General features: G+C 43.7%; 2 protein-coding genes across 4 annotated transcripts in view; one reads left to right on the forward strand and one right to left on the reverse strand.

The window, feature by feature from the left end:
- LOC137413421 (interleukin-1 receptor-associated kinase 4) overlaps positions 1-5395 on the forward strand; it is a 47974-nt gene extending 42579 nt beyond the window's left edge. For both annotated transcript variants that reach the window (XM_078769905.1, XM_078769906.1), the window contains exons 12-13: positions 4099-4458; positions 5101-5395. In XM_078769905.1, the coding sequence (XP_078626031.1) occupies positions 4099-4134 (36 nt within the window). In that variant the 3' untranslated portion in view covers positions 4135-4458; positions 5101-5395. The remainder of the gene's footprint in view (positions 1-4098; positions 4459-5100) is intronic.
- Positions 5396-6755: 1360 nt separating this feature from the next.
- LOC137413465 (twinfilin-1) overlaps positions 6756-21449 on the reverse strand; it is a 74315-nt gene continuing 59621 nt past the window's right edge. The window contains exons 6-9 of one of the 2 annotated variants that reach the window (XM_068098891.2): positions 12910-13035; positions 10493-10643; positions 8683-8804; positions 6756-7162 (exon numbers count right to left, since the gene is read on the reverse strand). In XM_068098891.2, the coding sequence (XP_067954992.1) occupies positions 7001-7162; positions 8683-8804; positions 10493-10643; positions 12910-13035 (561 nt within the window). In that variant the 3' untranslated portion in view covers positions 6756-7000. Of the gene's footprint in view, positions 7163-8682; positions 8805-10492; positions 10644-12909; positions 13039-21449 lie in introns of both variants that reach the window. The other variant, XM_068098886.2, reaches the window with a different exon arrangement.

The following is a 21449-nucleotide window of genomic DNA, read 5'->3' on the forward strand; positions in this document are numbered from 1 at the left end:
TTGGTCGAGTTTCTTTGCTTCCGGTGACATAGTAGACTTTGTGAAGGCCAGAGTTTGTCAGCAGACAGGTTAAACAATGGATTTTATCAACGGAAAGCCGATAAGAGAATGTTAACCGCCATAAGAAACGAGATGTGGCTATCCACATGTTGCTTCCCACAGTAGTTTACTTGGTCCTATCGGCTTGCAGTTGATGAAATCCATTATTTATTTACAATTCGGTCTGGACAGTCCGTCAAGGTCGAGGTGGACTCTCTTATTCTACAAAATAAAAGGTACAGGTTAGTTGATGAAACGTCTCTGATTTCTCAAGGTGTTTCCCTGCTGTACTTGTATACACCTGTCCTATTGATGGTGGAAGTGCAATTATGGGATCTGCAGATAAGTATCTGGGATAAATACACAGCCATTTCAGGACCCGTACTTTGAAGTCTTCGTCGCTGGTAAATTCTATACCACCCAGATGCTCTGTGATCCAAAGAGATGAAAATCACAATGTGACTCGTCTCGACTACATGGAGATCTCCATTAGAGTGGTTCTGCTCACGTGTGGATAAGCATGCCATGCAGCAATGTACACCCTGGCACAGCATATCGTCATGGCAGTTGTCTGCGTATTGCTTATCTCAGTTCATTGCGTAGCGTAACAAGACAATGCCGTAACAATACAATGCTGTAACAAGACATTCTTACTATAATTCACCAAATGTCCGTCCGTCTGTTCGAAGGTACCGCAAAAACGGCTCAACCGATCGCAACGATATTTTGGGGGGGGGGGGGTATTCCTGGGACCCCTGGGAGTAAAATAGGCTATATTATTTTTCCAAGTTTTCCAATTTTCCAGTTTTTCCAAACACAATGGAATAATATTTACCGATATGAACAGTGATGTGCCTTTTCTTGAAATTCTACAAATACTGTTTATTCTACGTACCAGGAGAGAGTAGATCGACTCCTGACGAACTCTTCCTATATAAATGTGCGGCTCCGAAGTAACATGACAGCGTGTGCAAAGCGACTGAGAAACAGGTGTAGTGGCCGCTTCCGTGTTACAGATTCGGCGCGCACTCTTCACACAAACGTGCGACTGAGAAAACGTGTAGCGGCAGCTTCAGTTTTGCAGAATTCAATCTTTTTTCAAAATGGGCGCCATGTACTGTTTAGATTTTGATGAATTGCGTGTGATATGATTTAACGGATGTTTATATGAATCGTTTAAAATAAAAAAAGCCTTCAATTTATGATATTTTGCCTTTTCATTTGGGCTTCCAAATTGAAGCCCCGCCCAAAGGGCGGGTACCGTTGCTAATGCCGTACAATGCCGTAATAAGACAATACCATAACAAGACAATGCCGTAACAAGACGATGCCATACAATGCCGTAACAAAACAATGCTGTAACAAGACAATGCTCTACAATGCCATAACAAAACGATGCCGTACAATGGTGTAATGAGACAATGCCGTACAATTCCATAACGAGACAATACCATACAATGCCATAACAAGACAATACCATACAATGCCATAACGAAACAATGCGGTACAATGCCATAATGAGACAATGCAGTACAATGCCGTAACGAAACAATACCGTGCAATGCCGTAACGAGACAATGCAGTGCAATGCCGTAACGAGACAATGCCGTACAATGCCGTAACGAGACAATGCGGTACAATGCCATAACGAGACAATACCATACAATGCCATAACAAGACAATGCCGTAATGAGACAAGAAATTATATGCGACTTAAACCATTGATTTCCCAAAACGCCATTGCCATAAACCTTTCGGCCGATTGCTGAACCTCAAATTGTTTTGGTGGTGGGGACCAACAATGTGTCCGCTTCATGCTGTCTCACTTTGACTCGTCTGAAATGGACCAAAGTGTCATCATGTCACAATCCTCAATAAATAATCCTCCATCTGCGAGTATTCCAGGAGCTCTGTTGCACTTGCCACGTGAATTGCCTTTTCGTACTTTGGGCCCCACCATGCACCAACGTTACGGAATTTCACGTGAAATTGAATTGTCGTTTTCCCCACTCCAAATACTCACATCCAATTATTCCGCTATTTCAATATGTAGTAATCCAGTGATTCTCCAACATTAGCTTTCCACATGCTTAATTGTTGACTCGAGCGATAAGAGTTGGTCGCATTCGAGTGCTCAAGATCGTTCACTGATTCTTGGTAAAAAAATTTTTAACTCGCTGCACCATGTTTAAACAACACCACCATAATGGATATCATGCAAGACTTCACCATATTTCAACTGATTTGATGGTCTTAAGAAAGAACTTGATGATATACTGATGGACCCTGACATTCGCGGGGGATTCGTTCATGGAAAATGCCGCAAATGTCGAATCCGAGAATGTCGGGGGCAATGACTCAATGGGAAAAAGGGAGATCAGTTCCTGGTGGTTCGTGATTCGTAAGGGAAGATTTTTTAAATTTTATTAAAACGAATGCACATAGTTAGTTTCATTAAAAATGCTTACAAATAAAAATACTGTAACCTTTCCAAAAGGTTAGCTCACTCTTTTGCCATGGGTGTCATGTTACTTTATCGAAAACTAGCAGAAGTACCCAGTGTTGCTGGGCGGGGGGGCAATGGGGGAGGGGAGGGTGGCAAGGGGAGTGGAGGGGGGAAGATGGTAGGCAGGAGAGGAAGGGGGTTCATATATATGCTGGTGGGTGAATGTGGCATTCATCACGTTTCTGAGTTAAGTGTGATGCCGATCAGGAAGAAGAAGCCATACTACAAAGTTCGTACACTTCAGGAATTGTTTGATTTATTTGTGTTTAAATGTCTGGTGATTGTTTTGTATTTATTTATGCGAATGTGTACTTGTATATAACTGTCATTAATTTAAAAAGGCTTAGGCCCGATCGAGCGATTATTATTTTTTGAACTCCAAAAACACTTTTCTTTTTTTTTTCAATTTTTTTCTTTTTTTGCCTAAAACACAACCAGGCACTCACTGATGAACCTCTGAAAGTTTGACGAAGATCCGTTCAGCCATCTGAGAAAAATGGTGACAGACAGACATCCCTCTTATATAGTAGATTAACCATTTGTTTTGCTTTGATCTTCCATGTTCCCTAAAGCGCGTCTTGATCCCGGAAATAGTTATCATTTCAACAGCTCAGAGTTTAAACTTTAAAGAAGATACAGTATTCTGTATTTGATCCATGATTGTTGTTTGGTTCCGTGTTTTGTGAATGACCATCTGCCCTTCCAACTCTGACGGGATCGACTGTGATCTCACGAGAACACGCCTCGTGGCCTTACCGATAAAGCAGTATATTACACGGACTAGAGGTATTTTAAACCATTTTCAATGGTTGCTATAAGACAGGGCAGCATGTAGAATCATACATAGGAACCACAAGACTTAAAACTAAACAACAGATGTATAATTTAAAAAATCATTCGGGGTTCCCGATCAAAAATATATTTTGGGCCCATAAAAAATGACAAATGCGCGGGGCACAAGGCCGTGAATGTAGAAGCGGGTCACGTGAATGAACCGCGAATGTCAGGGTCCGACGGTATACTTCTGTTCCACAGCAACTCAAGGCTATTGGTTGCCATCTTGGTTTTACCCAGAATGCTTTGAGCAGTATTGATGTCACTTCCTCTATAACTTGCTTGGGTATACAGTGTTGACGAGCCAAAACATTTAACTTAAAGGATTTTCAAAAAACGCCTGAACTTAACACTGATTTCCCTTTTTAAATTATAAATTAATTTTTGTCATGTCCTATGTCGGTGTCAAAGATCTGGTGGACCAGTCTAAGTATATATGAATGAATGATCGTTTTAAGGCCATTTTCCCCGCTAGAGCGGGGGTTAGCCTTGCGGGCCCCATGACAATCATGGTTCCCTGTTTGAGGCAATGTTTTTATGGCCGGATGCCCTTCCTGACGCCGGACCAGTCTAAATATATTCATGATTATTTGATAATGTGACACGAAGCGAAGGGAAATAGTGAGGGTGGGTGAGAGCAGTTGGGCTTTTCCCATTCATTTTATATCTCTTGTACATACCATGGTGTGAACATTAACCGATATGTATTCTCCTTACAGGTGCTGCAAGAAGTCCAAGGTGTGTCCACGTTGTAGGCCGGTTGTCCGGTCTCCTGGAAGAGTTTGTATATACATTTGAAGAGAATACTTTTACACGTTAACGGAACGCATCAGGAGGAGATGTTAACGGAACACACCATATTGGAAGAGCGTATAGCACCATATTGGATTTGAACTCGGGATTCCATGGAGGGATAGGAATGGTGTTCCCTTTTCTTAAGCAGAATTTTCAGGCCCATCCCGAGGTACCCTGAGGATATCGAGTCAACCCTGGCATCACGTGGACCAGATTGAGCGTTACCTCCTCCCCAAAAGGTCAATAAGTCATTTCAGGTTGTTGTTGTTTTTATCAATACTAGGGCATGCCCGTACTATATATATGCCCGTACTATATATCTATCTAAAATTATATCCCCCCCCCTCTATTTACATGAAATGGTTTGGTCCATTCGCAACGCCAAAGCGAACGGCGAACGGCTTGCGAGTACAGTGACAATCCCCCCCCCTCTATTTACATGAATGGTTTGGTCCATTCGCAACGACCACAGAACCCCCCCCCCTCTATTTACATGCAATGGTTTGGTCCAAAGCGAACGGCTTCCGGAGTTTGGTAAAGAAATCGCCATCGCGTGCATAAACGCGCAGGAAAGCGAATGAATCGCAAATTCGTTTTTATTAGTTTTAAAACGTAGTTTAACGCCAACATAGTTTGCAAACGTGAAATAAATGAATACGCTCTCAAATGTGCCATCCGAGGCAGAGTGTGTCCTCCACGTTCGGCACACGCGATCGTTCGCTGCTCTCTGATTGGTTGAATCGTTTTTTGGACATAGCTCGGTAAGTAATTGTCCGATTAATATGAAACCTTGAAAAGGCACATCCTCGGGTCCCCAGCAATATACCTGGCAAGTTAAAAGTATATCGGACCCGTGGTTGTCGAGAAACAGCGGTCACAGACAAACGTACAAACGTACAGACAGAGATTACTGGAATTATAGATAGATATATATATTTTTTAACCAACGATCTGTTTCCAGAAGCTTGGAATCCATCTATTTTAATATTACGATGTTCATCCAGATTTGATCCCTCTGCTTCTGGAATGCAAGTCCACCAGTATTCCCATAGGGTTAAAATATACTTTCATACATTTTTTAAAACTTTTTTAACATTCAATTTTATTAGTAACATTATCAAAAACAATGCTGCACCATAAAAGGCTACTGGTTGATGCGGAATCTAAGGTTTCCGTCTTAAGATTTCAATTTGAGAAGCGAAATAAACATTGCACACGGAGCGTACATATATGATTGATGCAAGCATTTCGAGTTAATAGTCAGGTTCACTATGTTAACAAATATAATTTCGTTCAAAATTTGGGGAGTTTAGCAAACCTGTACATTTTTGGAATCACCAGAGCATGGAGAATCCGAAAATCAATGTTGGCATTTGCACAGACACCTGCATGGCCGCCATTTTGGATTTTCAAAATGGCCACCATAAAATACATATTTTGCGCTATCTCGGCTTCTAGTCAACCGAGAATCTTATTTAAATATGCTAATCCTATGTTTTCTGGGTCAAGGAATCCAATAAAGGCCTCAAAATAGTGCTCAGGATTATAGAAAAGCAACTAACAAAGGTAATTGAAAACCATTGTCTTTATATTTGTGATATAACTGTATTACTTAATACATTATATTGCAAGTCCTTTGAAATTATAGGTGTGGGTTTATAAAGCAAGAAGGCAGCCTTGTTAGTATCAGATTGAACTATAAGTCCTATACACAGGATCTACTAGGTCTATACCGTTCAGGAATATGCTTTTACAGATCTTCATCACTGTCCTGAGTGTCATTTTCGCAAAGGTGTCGACGCAAATGCCAACATTAATTTTTGGATCCTCCATGCTCTGAATATTCCCAAAAATGTATAGTTTTGCTCATCTCCAAAAATTTTGAACGAAAAAACATAGTGAACCTGACTATAACGGAAGCTCTTGGCTCTGACCATTCGTATTAAAGAATTTTGTTACAATCAAAATACGTCTAGAGCATGAACACCTCACTTCAAACAGAAATAGAGCAAACGCATTTGACCAACGGTGAAGCAACATTTTAACGGCTGTAAATGAATTTTAGAATATAAAAAGGTGCAAGATCCATGCAAATAATTCCAAGGCAAAAAATAAAATTAAACGAACACTGCACCCGATACAAAAGAAGACAATATTGTGACATCAGGTGTCGTGATGTTAGGTAATTACAGCGCAGCTCTGGAACAGAGCAGTGTCGTTGCCTGAGGATGATGAAGGATATCTGGAGTGATAAAAGCGGAAGAAATATTTGAATGATTTGGGCAAAATGCCTGCAGTGGTGATTTGAGCGAACGAGCGCAGCGTTGAATGTTTCATTCCAGGTGGCTACGCTAACTAACAGATCGTTACGAGCTGCCATTATACAGTCGGGGATATCAAACCGGCTGTATACACTGGAACTCCTATTATACACGACAATCTTAGCCGAGTTATACACGACAATCTTAGCCGAGTTACAACTGACGGGAATCTTTGAGGCCTGCGACTGTCAGGGGCCAAACTTAACAACACAATTCGTACCAGGCAGGAAATGAGACCGAGGAGACCAAAAACAAACCGGTCAGATATATGGACATTTTAATGTACTGCATAATTTCACCGCAAAATGTAAACTCCGGCACGTGCTAAACTCTGGATGAATCAACCCGCCTATGCCACTGTGGTCCCTCAGACTCGTCTATCAGACACTTGGCTCCGTACCCTGACTGGAAACCCGCACGCAAGTGGATATTCGGTTATCCCCGATTCTCTCGTGCCACTTCAGTCCAGAATAGGCCTCTAAATGCCTCTTGCTCAACCAACCGTTCAATAACCATCTGCTTGGGGATCGCGGATGATTCTACGACCTCCCCGAGTGCCGGGAGGCCCACGGGGTCGAGGGAAGTTTGCTGGCGGGGCCTCTTTCTGGGGATGTACTTCTTCGTACAGGTTCTCAGCCGAGAGCTCGTCTCCGCCGTCAACTTCCAACTTGAGAAGGCAAATAATCCATAGACAAAGGAACCACAACAAAAAAGGTTATTCAGCCCAAACGTCCGTCCGTGTCACATCTCCATTCCAGCATTCCCACAAAATACAAATCATGCTGCCATGTTTTCCTAATTTGTTACAAACTTTGTTTTTGGTGTATTTTGATAACTGTTGAGCACTTCTTCGTCAAAATAAATAATTAGATTTCCACCCACAGTGAAGCAACAGGTTGGTGGTCTTTCCGTCTTCTACCGACTCCTCTCCAGCCTTGCTCCCCCAGCTCTCTCTGGGCTCTGTCCCCCAAATATTCCTACAGGTCGCACAAGATCTGCCTGCAACCCTCTTATGGTTAAACTGCCAAAATCAAGACTCTCTGCTCACCTTCACTCTTTCATTCCTCTTTTCTCCCGCCTCTGGAACAAACTCCCTCACTCTCTTCAATCCCACTCCTCCCTCCAGGTCTTTAAAACGGCTGTTCACCACCATCTCTTATCTTCCCCAATCCAAAACCTTGATCTTTTCTACCCCCGCTAATTTCACCCCAAATCCACTTTTTTGAGGTGCCGACTTCTTTCCTGGAAGTCCTTGGTGTCCTTGCGTTTTATACCTATCCTGCATCCCCCCAGGCCCTCTCCCTCCCACACATCTCCCGATGTCTCTGCTCTCAAATGTTGTGTTTGTGTGCTTCCTCCCCTTCTCTCCCCATCTTGTCGACCACTCCCCTTTTTATATACTTTGTTTGCTTGTTTGTTTGATTTGTTTGTTTGATAAATGTTAGCTCTTTCACGAACCTCGACTTTGTATACAAAAAAAAAAAAAAGAAGCAAAACTTCCATTCAATTTTTTCTTCTTCTTCTTATTCTTCTTCTTCTTCGTTTTGCTCCATTCCACCATCGTTTCCTATTGATTTTCCATCAACTACCAGCTACTTGTCAATTCAATCTGCTAACCTTCATGCTATGTTACGATCTCTTTGAATCAACAATAGCTTTGGTAATCTGCTACTACGACTACTACTTCAACGGACTCAATGTTTGCCACCTAGTTGGGTCGCTGGGCAATGTTTTTGGCCCAAGTCTTTCACGTGCCGGTTGACCAGGCCTGATGTTCGACTGAACGTGATTCGGGCAGGTATTTGTAATTTGTTCCAGGATGCCTGCGATAACTTCCTTACTCGTTGCGAAAGACACCATGGGATCTTTAACGTCCACCAATGACCAGTGCTGGCTAACGGCTGGCTCCTCAAGGTTAGCATGCTTCCGTTAAGACGGTGCACATGTTTATATATCACCCAGCATGCACCAATACCAGGATGACAGTTAAAAGCTGGGTCGAGATTCAAACCCAGGCTGGATGGCTCAGAAGTGAGTGGGCATACCTCTAGGGCCTCGGCTAGTCTGCCAGGTCCACACTATATTCATTGAAAGAAATAGCATTTTCTATAATTTTGGCTCCATTTCATTTAAAAATGTCACAAACATGAATGAGAGTGGCTTCAAGTAAATATTACAATACGTTACCTTCCTTGCAATGCTGAGACCAATGGACTCCTCGGCAAATGAGAGGAGGGAACTTTTGCAGCTCGAGTAAAGCATACGTTCGCGTATGCTGCACTTACTCCCTGGCATCGAGTAGATGAATACTGTAAGGAGCGGCATGGCATCGAATACTTATTGCTCCGTGAGCACAATACCATTCCGGAGCACAAGAGTGTTGTGTGATAATGGTAAGTTAAGTCATAAAACATGAGATCTCTCCATTGCCTCTTTGCCAAGAGTTGAAGAATAATATTCGCGTGGGTGAAGTGTTAATCCATATTTGCAATGTTCCACAAATCTTCAACTAAATGGTTCATTCAGCCAAGTAATTGGCAATTAGGCCACGCCATTTGATCTTCATAACTCTCCAAATCTTCAACCTTCAGCAAGGGCACAGGCTAAGTGCTAATAAAGCTCTAATCAACTAGTGGGCCATGATGGTGAGTGCAGTAAATCCACACTTTATTCATCTCCGTATTAAATGTGTTCAACTCTTATTTTATTTATTTTTAGCTGAGAATTTTTTTCATTGCATTTTATACAAGGCACGCAACATCTGCCATGCGCACAACTTCAGGTTGTGATAATGTACTGGGGTTTAGCATCTTACTATAATTCACCAAATGTCCGTCCGTCCGTTTGAAGGTACCACAAAAACGGCTGAACCGATCGCAACGATATTTTGGGTGGGTATTCCTGGGACCCCTTGGAGTAAAATAGGCTATATTGTTTTTCCAAGTTTTCCAATTTTCCAGTTTTTCCAAACACGATGGAATAATATTTACCGATATGAACAGTGATGTGGCTTTTATTGAAATTCTACGTACCAGGAGAGAGTAGATCGACTCCTGATGAACTCTTCCTATATAAACGTGCGGCTCCGAAGTAACACGGCAGCGTGTGCAAAGCGACTGAGAAACAGGTGTAGCGGCCGCTTCCGTGTTACAGATTTGGCGCGCACTCTTCGCACATAAACGTGCGCCTGAGAAAGAAGTGTAGCGGCCGCTTCCGTGTTACAGATTCGGCACGCACTCTTCGCACATAAATGTGCGCCTGAGAAAGAAGTGTAGCGGCCGCTTCCGTGTTACAGATTCGGCACGCACTCTTCACACATAAACATGCGACTGAGAAAGAAGTGTAGCGGCCGCTTCCGATTTGCAGAATTCAATCTTTTTTTCAAAATGGGCGCCATGTACTGTTTAGATTTTGATGATTTGCCTGTGATATGATTCAACGGATGTTTATATGAATCGTTTAAAATAAAAAGCCTTCAATTTCTGATATTTTGCCTTTTCATTTGGGCCTCCCAATTGAAGCTCCGCCCGTAATTGAAGCCAGTTCCTTTAATTTACCTTTATTTGCATAGATCCACTTGGTACAGTTTACATTGTACCGTAATCACCCATATATATATATATATATATATGTATGTATGTATGTATGTATATATATATATATATATATATATATATATACACACACCCTTCAGGAATTCAAGTATGCAGTACATCACCACCATTTTCATCATCATCTTCCATTTTTACCCATTATATTTTCTCCCTCCATCAGCCCCTACCCTCCCTACCCACTCCCCAACCCACCTCTCCAATTTGCAGGTTACATTTTCTTTCCTCCTGCCCTTGCTCGTGCCCACCTGTTGCTCGACTGTCCACTATCAGTTTGTTGCCCTGTAATGTGCCTAGATGTCTGCGTATAAAAACCGTTCCCTTTTTATATTCAGGTCTGGCCAAAATATACACACACACACACACACACACACACACGCACTCACCAAGAGACTCTGTGGGCTGTCCTTGGTGACGGTGTCGGAAGAGGAAGAAATGATAACGAGCAACATCAGACGGTACACGCTGAGGAAGCCCTGCTACATCAATGGTCTCGGCCTTGGCCAAGACGATACGCTCGGCTGCCATGTCGATGCTCTGATTGGATGATGAGAGGGAAGGGTGACAGGTTTGCACAGGAAGAAAAACAGCTTCATTAATTGCCTTCTAGGCTTCCACAACAAGTTTTTATTCCGTTTTGACATCTCCCATTCAATTTCCTTTCCCGTGTGCTGAGCAATGTGGCTCCATATCTTTCCCAAGGATGTTCACGGTGACTGCGAAACCACTTTATGGAAAATCCCATGTCAATACGACATACTTTTGCACCACCTTGCCTGACTTTGCACTTGACTAGGCGAGGAGGGGATTCTGTCATTCAGCTCTTCCATTCAGCCTCAATCTCTGTTTAAATAAAAAAATTAATTCATTTCATATTCTTAATGTTGATCTCATTGGCATGGGATTTACCATCAAAATAAAAATTTGAATCATTGGCAAACATAACCATATGCTGAGCATAGCTGGCTTGGTCTTGTCCGATAGGAAATTATTTCTTATGTTGACAAACCATTTCAAAAGCACTTACAACTTCCATGCTTCTACAAGAAAGGATGCTCTGCCAAGTTAGCCGCAGTGGAAAGTTTCCGAGAGTTTGGAGAAACTAATAGCGAGCGGAGCTTATCAGCTCCCAGAGCTCTCTTTCGAGTTTGCCGACATGCTCGAGGTCCTTTAATGCTAAATCTGGAAGTGGCAAGTCAGCTCCTCGGAATTTTACGTCCCGGCAACTCCGCTGGGCATTTTGAATTCAACTGCATCATGTTGGCAGGCTGACTTACGGGGTGCGTTTAGAGCTAAATACATAATCAAAATGGTCAACAATCCTCTTCCCACTTCAAACCAATCGCTACACTGCGATCCTTCATTCCATCAGTTTACAGAGGGAGTCGTTCCTGGGATCAAAGAGGCACGCACGCAATGAATAATGATTGCGTGTGAAGCTTGATAACTTGCGTCTCTTCAGGTCCTGGCACTCCAGGGAGTTGCGTCTCACACCTTATGCTAAGCGATGCCACAGTGGAGTCTGCCGAAGAGGACGTGGCCATTCCTGCTACGGAAATAGAATGGGGAATGTATCACAGGTTGATGTGGGTACACCGGGTTAAGGTGGCTGGCTTAAGATCTTAGGGTCTTGTGTTTGAGCCCCTGCCGTGCTGTTGAAATAACATCAGGTGGGTTGATTCGGCCTGTCGATCTTCCAAGGTCTGCAAAATGAGTACCAGCTTACTGGTAACACCTATTCCACAATGTTTTCTCTGGAGAACTGCAAGCCAGTAAAGATTGATGAGCTATTGAAAAGAGGGAATTTGCCAACCTCAATAGTTTGTTCCTGAGTGTTTACCCCCCCCCCTATGGGCTCTTCAGATATGTGGGGCATTGAAAAGGTTCTACGAACAATATACTCTCAATAGTCCAAGGCAATATTTTCTTACAAATCATGTATAGTTGTACATTGAAAAACTAGAATGGCACTCGGTAGAGCGCATACCTCCACCAGGCTGAACAGTTTACAGTTTGTATCCCACTGATAGGCCGGATCTGGATTCGCACCTGAACCCAAATATAATCGGCTTGTTCTTGTCACTCACCCAAATCATCCTCGTAAATATTGGGGCAGGTTATCGTTCAGGTTCACCAAAAATTGACAAGGAACCATATAGGCAACTAGATGGTATTCATAGAATACTTACCCTGCGCAGTCAACTTGTTGCGAGCCAACTCTTCTGTTTTTGAACATTTTAAAAATCTTTGATCCAATATGGCTGCCAGATGACATCACGTGAGCGATGACATCATAAATTTAGATTCTCTAATATAATTGTTGCATAGATCACGCTCAATACATTTCAAACTGATCAGACTAAGCGTTGTCCCTGTCGAATTATGACGTCATAATTACAGCACCAATGACGTCATCATTAACAACACCTATTCCCCATAGGGAGTTCTTTACAATAAGCCACGTTTCAATTTTTTCCATGCAGCGGTTTTGGAGATATAGAGGTGCAACATTTTTTGGTTTTTCCAAGATGGCGCCTGTACCACATGACCTATGACGTCATGATTATCATTGAAATATTCTACGGGAGGAGGCGCTCCTATGGTGAAAATTTCGTGCCCATCAGACCAACGGTTGCCGAGAAAATGAATTTTTTAAATGCAGACACGTACACGTACGTAAATGAATGCTTAACCCCGCTTTTCGCTTCGCTGGCGCAGGGTAATAAACAACGGGGGAGGCAATAAGACTGCCTTTGTACAGCTCTTCTTTTCCCCACCATTGCTTTGTTCAATGCAGACATACCATCTGAACATAGGTGACCTCTCGCTCAGCGAGGCGACGCAGCGCATCCTTGGCCGGGTCGTTGAGAGGCAGAGCCACTCCCTGCAGTGTGTGCCGCCGCTTCTCCGTTTGCCCGTCCATTTGACTCTGCTTTTGAGTGCACACATAAATAGCCAATTATCATCACAACCACAATTGGACAACAATTCTGTAATTGAGAGTATGTTACATCTTTATTTAGATTTGAAGCTTATCTTTATGAAATTCACCAGCTAAGTTGATTTTTTTTTTTGTGCGAATGTAACTTTTTTTTTTCTTCTTTTTTTCTTCTTTTTTTTGTATACTGAATCGAGGCTCGTGAAAGAGCTGACATTTACTTCACAAACAAATCAACCAGACAAACAAAATATATAAAAAGAGGGAGTAGAAGACAAGAGAAGGGAAAGCACACAAACACTTGAGACCACACAACATTTAAGAGCAGGGAGATGTGTGGGAGGGAGAGGGCTTGGGGGGAGGAGGTGTGGGAAGGGGGGGGGGGGGGGGGAGGGAGAAGTATAAAACACAAGGACACCAAGGACTTCCAGGACAGAAGTTGGTATTTCAAAAAAGTTGGAATTGGGGTGAAATTAGCGGGGATAGAAAAGATCAAGGTTTTGGATGGGGGAAGATAAGAGATGGTGGTGAACAGCTGTTTTAAAGACCTGGAGGGTGGAGTGGGATTGAAGAGAGTGAGGGAGTTTGTTCCAGATGCGGGAGTAAAGAGGAGTGAAGGTGAGCAGAGAGTCTTGATTTTGACAGTTTAACCATAAGAGGGTTGCAGGCAGATCTTGTGCGACCTGTAGGAATATTTGTGGGACAGAGCCCAGAGAGAGCTGGGGGGGCAAGGCCAGAGAGGACTCGGTAGAAGACGGAAAGACCACCAACCTGCCTGCGGTGAGTGAGTGAGAGGCCCTTGGAGTTAGCTTCATCGCGGGAGATTCCAATGATTCTGAATGCTTTGGTTTCAACAGCGTGAAGACGAGCTAGGTGTGAGGCAGGAACACCAGCCCAGAGGGGAGAGCAGTATTCCATTGAGCTGCGGATGAAAGCCTTGTATGTGGTGAGAAGCTCAGGTGTGCCAAGGAAGGACTTCGCACGACGGAGGATGCCCAGTCGGCGACTGGCTTTGGAGGCCAGATTTGAAATGTGGTTTTCCCAGGAAAGATCATGGCAGATAGTGAGACCCAAAAGCTTGAGTGACAGAACTTCATGGAGAGGATTATTCAGAAAGTGGATGGGAGGGTTGTCCAGTCGGTCTTTTCGGAGAGACATCGTAAGAGTGTGAGATTTGTCAGGATTGAAAGACATGTTCCACTTGTTTGCCCAGTCTGTGATTTTGTCCAGGTCTGCAGAGAGTGAGGAGGCTGCAGACTGCCGATCTGAGGGATGAAGCATGGAGCGACAGAGAGTAGAGTCATCAGCAAAGGGATAGAGAGGATTTTCAAGAGAGTCAGAGAGATCATTGATGAAGACCAGAAAAAGCACAGGGCCCAGAACACTGCCTTGGGGAACTCCAGCCTGAACAGGAAGAGGAGATGAGAGAAACCCATTCAGGACCACACGTTGACTACGACTAGAGAGGAAGTCCGCCAGCCATGCGTGGAGATTTCCATGGATACCAACAAAGGAGAGTTTGGTGAGCAGAGCGGGGTGCCAGAACGTATCGAAGGCACGTGATATGTCAAGGGAGACAGCTCTAATTTCCTGTTTGGCATTGAGGACCTCCATCCATTGTTGAGAAAGCAGAAGCAGCATGTCCAGAGTAGAGTGACCCGGTCTGAAACCAAATTGATGATCAGAGATCAAGTCATTGGAGAAGAGGAAAGATTTCATATCTGAAGCAATGATGGATTCCATGACTTTGCTGATAATTGGGAGAAGGCTGATTGGTCTGTAGTTGCTGGGATCTGTTTTTGCACCTTTTTGTGCAAAGCGGTGATGTTGGCAGATTTCAAAGCAGATGGCAGATGACCTTGAGCAAAAGAGAGGGTGAAGAGAACAGAGAGAGGGGGTGAAAGAGCGGAAGAACAAGATTTTAGGACCCGTGGGCTGATGCCGTCAGGTCCAGTTGCAGAATCAGAGTCGAGGGTTGACGGAAACTTTTCCACCTTGTCAGGAGGAAAGGACACAGAGTCCAGGAGCAGCTGGGTACGACTGGGTACGGTGGGTACAGAGAGGGATGGGTTTGGGACACAAGATTTAGAGGCAAACACAGAGTTGAGGCATTCAGCTTTTTCACGTGCGGAGTCAGCCGTGTGGCCGTTTGAGGTGAGGGAGGGGATGGAGGGGGAACAAACACCAGCAGATTTGACCAGATGCCACCAGGATTTGGAAGAGGGAGACAGATAAGAGAGTTCTGTCCTGAGAACAGAGAGATATTGTTTCCTGGCTCTCCTGAGGGTGGACACACACTTGTTTCGGGCTTTGTGAAAGGAAATGAGATTTCCTTCCGTTGGATTTGCTTTCCAGGAGACGAAAGCAAGTTGTTTCTGGGCAAAGCCTCACCACAAGATTCCGTGTACCATGGACGGGAGGAAGGGTATGACAACTGAAGACGAGATGGGATAAATCTGTGCATGAGAGAGAGCAATTTACTTTGGAAGAATTCCCAGGATGAGTTGATGTCAGAGGCGGTAGAGATGGGAGACCAGTCCAGATGATTGATGGCTGCTTGAAGACCGTGCCAGTTGGCCTGAGTGAAATGCCAGACTCGTCGACGCTGAGGAGGCTCTCTGAGAATGGTCAGAGAGATGTCCACTTTAACAAGCACATGATCAGATGAGCCGATTGGAGCAGAAGAAGAGCAGCAGACATTTTCAGGGAAGTTAGTCATAACCAAGTCCAGAAGAGAAGATGCTCCGTTGACTGAGATCCGGGTCGGGAAATTGACAGATTGTGTCAGTCCCAGTGAGTCACAGAAGTCCTTTGCTGAAGAGCCATGGCTGGTGAGAGAGGTACCCACACCCAGCCAACTGGCATGGTGACAATTGAAATCACCACATATGAGGAAGAGAGAGTTGGGATGGGTAGATAGAAGTTGGTCCATGTTATCAGACAGCGAGATGTAGATGGAGTCATCACTGTTTGGTGGACGGTACAACACACATATGAACAAAAGGTGGGAGCGGAGGGGAAGCCGTAGCCAAAGGTATTCCTGGGGGTGAGGTGGAGAGAGGGCAGTGCAGGGCGAGTGAGGAAGAGTTTTTTTATAAAGATAGCAACCTCCCCTCCAGGACGAGGCTCAGGTCTATCATACCGGAGGAGGGAGTAACCTGGGAGAGATACCAAGGAATCAGAGACATCATGAAGGAGGAAAGTTTCTGTTAAGCAGATCACATCTGGTTTGTCAGAAGCAACCTGTATGGAGAGATCAGTCGAGTTTGAGCGAAGGCCCCGGATGTTTGAGGTCCATACTGTTAAAGGAGAGGAAGGGGGAGCATCGGATACAGAACAGGTGGGGGGGAGCGGTAGGGTAAGATGTGGAAGAGGAGGAAGAGGTATGGAGAGCTGTTGAAGGTGTGCCAGAGATTTCAGAATAGCTTGGAGAAAGGGAAGAATGGGGCGGACAAAAGGTTTGATGGTGATTGGGTGAGGCGCAGTGGGGTGTTATTTGAGGAGGGGGAAGAGTGAGGCAGAAGGTTGAGGGAGGTGAAAGTTGGAAGGGGGAAGAAGCGGGGAGGACGCTTTGAGGAGGAGGGGTGAGAGGAGAGTCTAGGAGGGGAGGAGTGAGGGAGGGTCTCGGAGGGGAGGGGTGTGGGGGGAGTTTAGGAGGGAAGGGGCAAGGGGGGAGATCTGAAAGGGATGGGTGATGGGGAAGATTTGGAGGGGAGGGGGAAGGGGGAAGATTTGAAAGGGATGGGTGATGGGGAAGATTTGGAGGGGAGGGGCAAGGGGGAATATTTGAAAGAGATGGGTGATGGGGAAGATTTGGAGGGGAGGGGCAAGGGGGTGGATTTGGAGGGGAGGGGTGATGGGCAAGTTTTGAAGGGGAGGGGTGATGGGGAAGTTTTTGAGGGAAGGGGTGATGGGGAAGTTTTTGAGGGAAGGGGTGATGGGGAAGTTTTGGAGGGAAGGGGTGATGGGGAAGATTTGGAGGGGAGGGGTGAGATTGGATTTTGAAAAATGTACGATTAATGGGAAACGAACATTTATTGCAAAATGAGTTTCTTGAGACCTTTGAGTCAAAAATACGTTTGAGGACGCTGAAGGATGGGTGGAGTTCTGGAGAGTTTAGGGAATGTAGAAAAGAGGAACTGTAACTGTAAGAGATGGAATTTTTTTTTGGAATGAATAGATTTGGTGAGCAAGTCGAAAGCATCCTTTTATAGAAGAAGAAGAAAAAGGTGTTATAGAATATGACAGAATACAGTTCTTCAGGGGACAGTTGAAACATTTTTTAACGACGTGAACACGAACAACGTGGTCGAAGAACCAACGAACAAATAAGAACGAACAACGGATAAGAACAGAGATGGGAATTTTTTATTTTATTTTTTTTATGAGTTGAGATGAAAACAGAGACAGAGACCGAACGTGAAACGTGAAAAATAGAGACCGAAAGTAATTGCGAGCGCAATCGAAGAAACCGCTGAGACAGAAACAAAGCCTCAAGCCAAGGTCAGACACGGTAGCCTACTAGTACTACATTTCAAACTTTATTTGAAATGCAAGTGTACTTCCAAAAACTAATTATTAAGTGTGATCATTAACGATTCTTTCCCCTTTCTGGTAGACCAAATGTAGGCTCATGAAAGATCTAGCGAGGTCACATGGGTAGAAAATGCACAGACAGTGTGGGGAGGGTTAATGAGGATAGAAAAGATCACAGGTAGGCTGGAGGCAAACATTTCAAATATGTCTTTCCATCCTGACAAATCTCATACTCACTGTCTCTCTCCAAAAGGATCGTCTGACGAATCCCCAATCTACTTTCTTAACAATCCTCTTGAAGAATTTCATTCACTCAAACTTTTTACCCTCACTATCAGCCATGACCTTTCTTTGGCAAAACCACATTTAAAAGTTGACCTCCAAATTAGTCGCTGACTACACTGGCCAACAGCAAAATTGGTTCTGACTTATTTTCAACTGTTTCTAACTAATTTGGTGCCCACGAATCCGAATCTGACCTTACAATTTCGCTATCACGTAACCTTGACGTAATACATCATAAGTGTGGAAAAAAATCTTTAGAGCATGCGAGTTTCTTGATTAAGTCTCAATAAGTCTATTTGTTGTCACAAAAAATAATATGAACTTAAAGTTTTTATTTACATCACATAAAAAAATGTAAATCTCCAAAAATAATATGAACTTTATAAAATATCACAAAAAATAATATGAACTTAAAGTTTTTATTTACATCGCATAAAAAAATGTAAATCTCCAAAAATAATATGAACTTTATAAAATATCACAAAAAATAATATGAACTTTAAGTTTTTATTTACATCGCATAAAAAAATGTAAATCTCCAAAAATAATATGAACTTTATAAAATATCACAAAAAATAATATGAACTTTAAGTTTTTATTTACATCGCATAAAAAAATGTAAATCTCCAAAAATAATATGAACTTTATAAAATATCACAAAAAATAATATGAACTTTAGGTTTTTATTTACATCGCATAAAAAAATGTAAATCTCCAAAAATAATATGAACTTTAAGTTTTTATTTACATCACATTAAAAATGCTTCTGAACTTTACTTTTGCGTTTGTGGGAGCAATCACTTTCACGCTGTGAAGTCCAACAGTAGTTGCCCATCATGTTTGGATTGAATCGGCCTTGATATCGAGTCTCCATGATGGCAATTTCCTGGTGAAACCTTTCTCCACGTTCATCACTGACATCGCCAAGATTTTGTGGAAAGAAGTCCAGATGAGAATGGAAGAAATGTATCTTGAGTGACATTCGAGCACCGAGCGCCTGGTAACTCTTCAACATCTTGTCCACCAGCTCTTCATAATTTGGTGCTCCAAAATTTCCACGGTAGTTCTTAGCAAGAGCCACAAAGCTATCCCAAGCAACGCTTTCCAGCTCAGATAGTCTCGTTACAAAGTCCTGATTAGTGAGTACAAGATGAATTTCGGCTGTGGCGGATATTCCTATGATATACTGGTTCTCAAAAACTGGATGTGCGAGTGAAAATTGGATATCATAATCGAAATCTACCCGTTCATGTTGGTTAGAATGACCTCAAAATATACTAGAACCATAAAACTTCTAAAATTTTGTTGACCAGTGCTCTGTATCCTCTGTCGTACAATGTCTTTTTTGGCACACCTGAACTCTTAACTGACAAGGCCTTCATCCGCAGATTGATGGAGTACTGTCCCCCCCCCCCCCTCCCACTTTGGCAAGCGCCCCTGTCTCATATCTTCATCAGATTTATGGAGTACTGCTCCCCCCCTCTGGGTTGGCACTCCTGCCCCACACCTAGCTCAGCTTCACGCTGTAGAAACCAAAGCTTTTAGAATCATTGGAATCTCCCGCAATGAAGCTGATTCTAAGGGCCTTTCACTTACCGCAGGCAGGTTGGTGGTCTTTCTGTCTTCTACCGACTCCTCTCCGGCCTTGCTCCCCCTACTCTATCTGTGCTCTGTCCCCCAAATATTCCTGCAGGTCGCACAAGATCTGCCTGCAACCCTCTTATGGTTAAACTGCCAAAATCAAGACTCTCTGCTCACCTTCACTCCTTCATTCCTCTTTTCTCCCGCCTCTCAAACAAACTCCCTCACTCTGTTCAATCCCACTCCTCACTCCAGATCTTAAAAACAGCTGTTCACCACCATCTCTTATGGTGATGAAATACATTGTCACATCCAAAACCTTGATCTTTTCTACCCCCATTAATACACCCCAAATCCACCTTTTTCAAATTCCGTTTTCTTTCCTGAAAGTCCATGCAGTGTCCATCTTGTTTATCCCGTGTACCCCACCCCGCACCCCAGCCATCTCCCTTCCACAGATCTCCCTATTTCCCTGTTCTCTTCTGTTGCTGTGCTTCCCTCTCTCCCACTCTTATCTCCCGCTCCCTTTATTATTATGTCTCATGTGTGTTTGTTTATGTTTATGCTTTTGTGTTTTATGTGTTAGCTCTTACACGAGCCTCGACTTTGTTTACAAAAAATAAATAATTAAAAAAGATTGATGGAGTACTGCTCCCCCCTATGGGCTGGCGCCCTTCCTCACACCTTCATCAGATTGATGGAGTACTGCTCTCCCTCTGGGCTGGCGCCCTTCCTCACCCCATCATCAGATTGATGGAGTACTGCTCCCCCTCTAGGCTGGTGCCCTTCCTCACCCCATCATCAGATTGATGGAGTACTGCTCTCCCTCTGGGCTGGCGCCCCTCCCTCACCCCATCATCAGATTGATGCAGTGGAAACTGAGGACTTCAGTATCATTGAAATTGATACAATGAAGCTGAGTCGATGGGCCTACATCGCAGACAGGTCGGTGGTCTCTGTCTTCTATGGCCTCCTTTCTGGTCTTGCACCTCCTGCTCTCTCCATACTGTACCTGTCTCCACCTCCCCCCAACCCCCCCCCCCCCCCCTCCCGCACTCTTCCAGGCCCCAGGGTTGCTGCAGGGTGCACGTGATCCACCATCAACATATTTCTCATGAAACTACCTAAATCCAGAATTAAATGATCACCTCCACTCATTTGTTCATCTTTTTCCCACCTGTGGAACCAACTTCCCCATCCTCTTCAATTTCATTGTTCAAGACAACTGTTCACCACCATCCCAGATCATCCTCCAACCAACACCATTATCTTTTCTACCCATGTTAACCATCGTGAAGCCCACCCCATTCCAAGTTTACAGTTTTTTTCCTTTCTGAGAGTTTGCTTCTGTATCCATCTTGTCCACATATTATGTCCTTCCCGAGTCCTTTTCCCTCCCCACATCCCTTATTCATCCAAGTCTCCTATTTTGTCCCTCGGCCATGCTGTTGGGGTTTCCCCCTCTCTTTCTGCTGTTCCTTTTTTTCTGTTATATCCTGATCCATCAGAAACGTTTTATGCCTGTGGACCCATCTACGAGCACTGGTCAACAATGGTGGACATCAAAGTTCCCACGGTGTCTTTCACAAACAGCAGGCATAATCCTTGCTAGGAAATTGCTTCAACAGCATCGATGCTCCGTCACGAAAATAGTAAATGATTATTATTTATCACGTGCGCAAATGTGGGAGGATTTTTTTTATATACAATATTTTTTTGTGTACAAGATCGAGGCTCGTGTAAGAGCTAACATTAATCACCAAAAAAAAAACCGACACACAAAACATAAAATAAAGGGAGCGGTTTTTTTTTTGGTGATTAATGTTAGCTCATACACGAGCCTCGATCTTGTACACAAAAAAATGGGGAGAGAGAGGGAAGCACACAAGTACAACATCAGAGAACAGGGACATCGGGAGATCTGTGGGAGGGATAGGGCTTGGGGGGAGGAGCATTGGGAAGGGGGGGGGGGGGGGGGAGAGGTATAAAACACATGGACACTG

The sequence above is a fragment of the Myxine glutinosa genome, chromosome 1, assembly GCF_964187855.1.
Source record: "Myxine glutinosa chromosome 1, kmMyxGlut1.1, whole genome shotgun sequence".
Lineage (NCBI taxonomy): Eukaryota > Metazoa > Chordata > Myxini > Myxiniformes > Myxinidae > Myxine > Myxine glutinosa.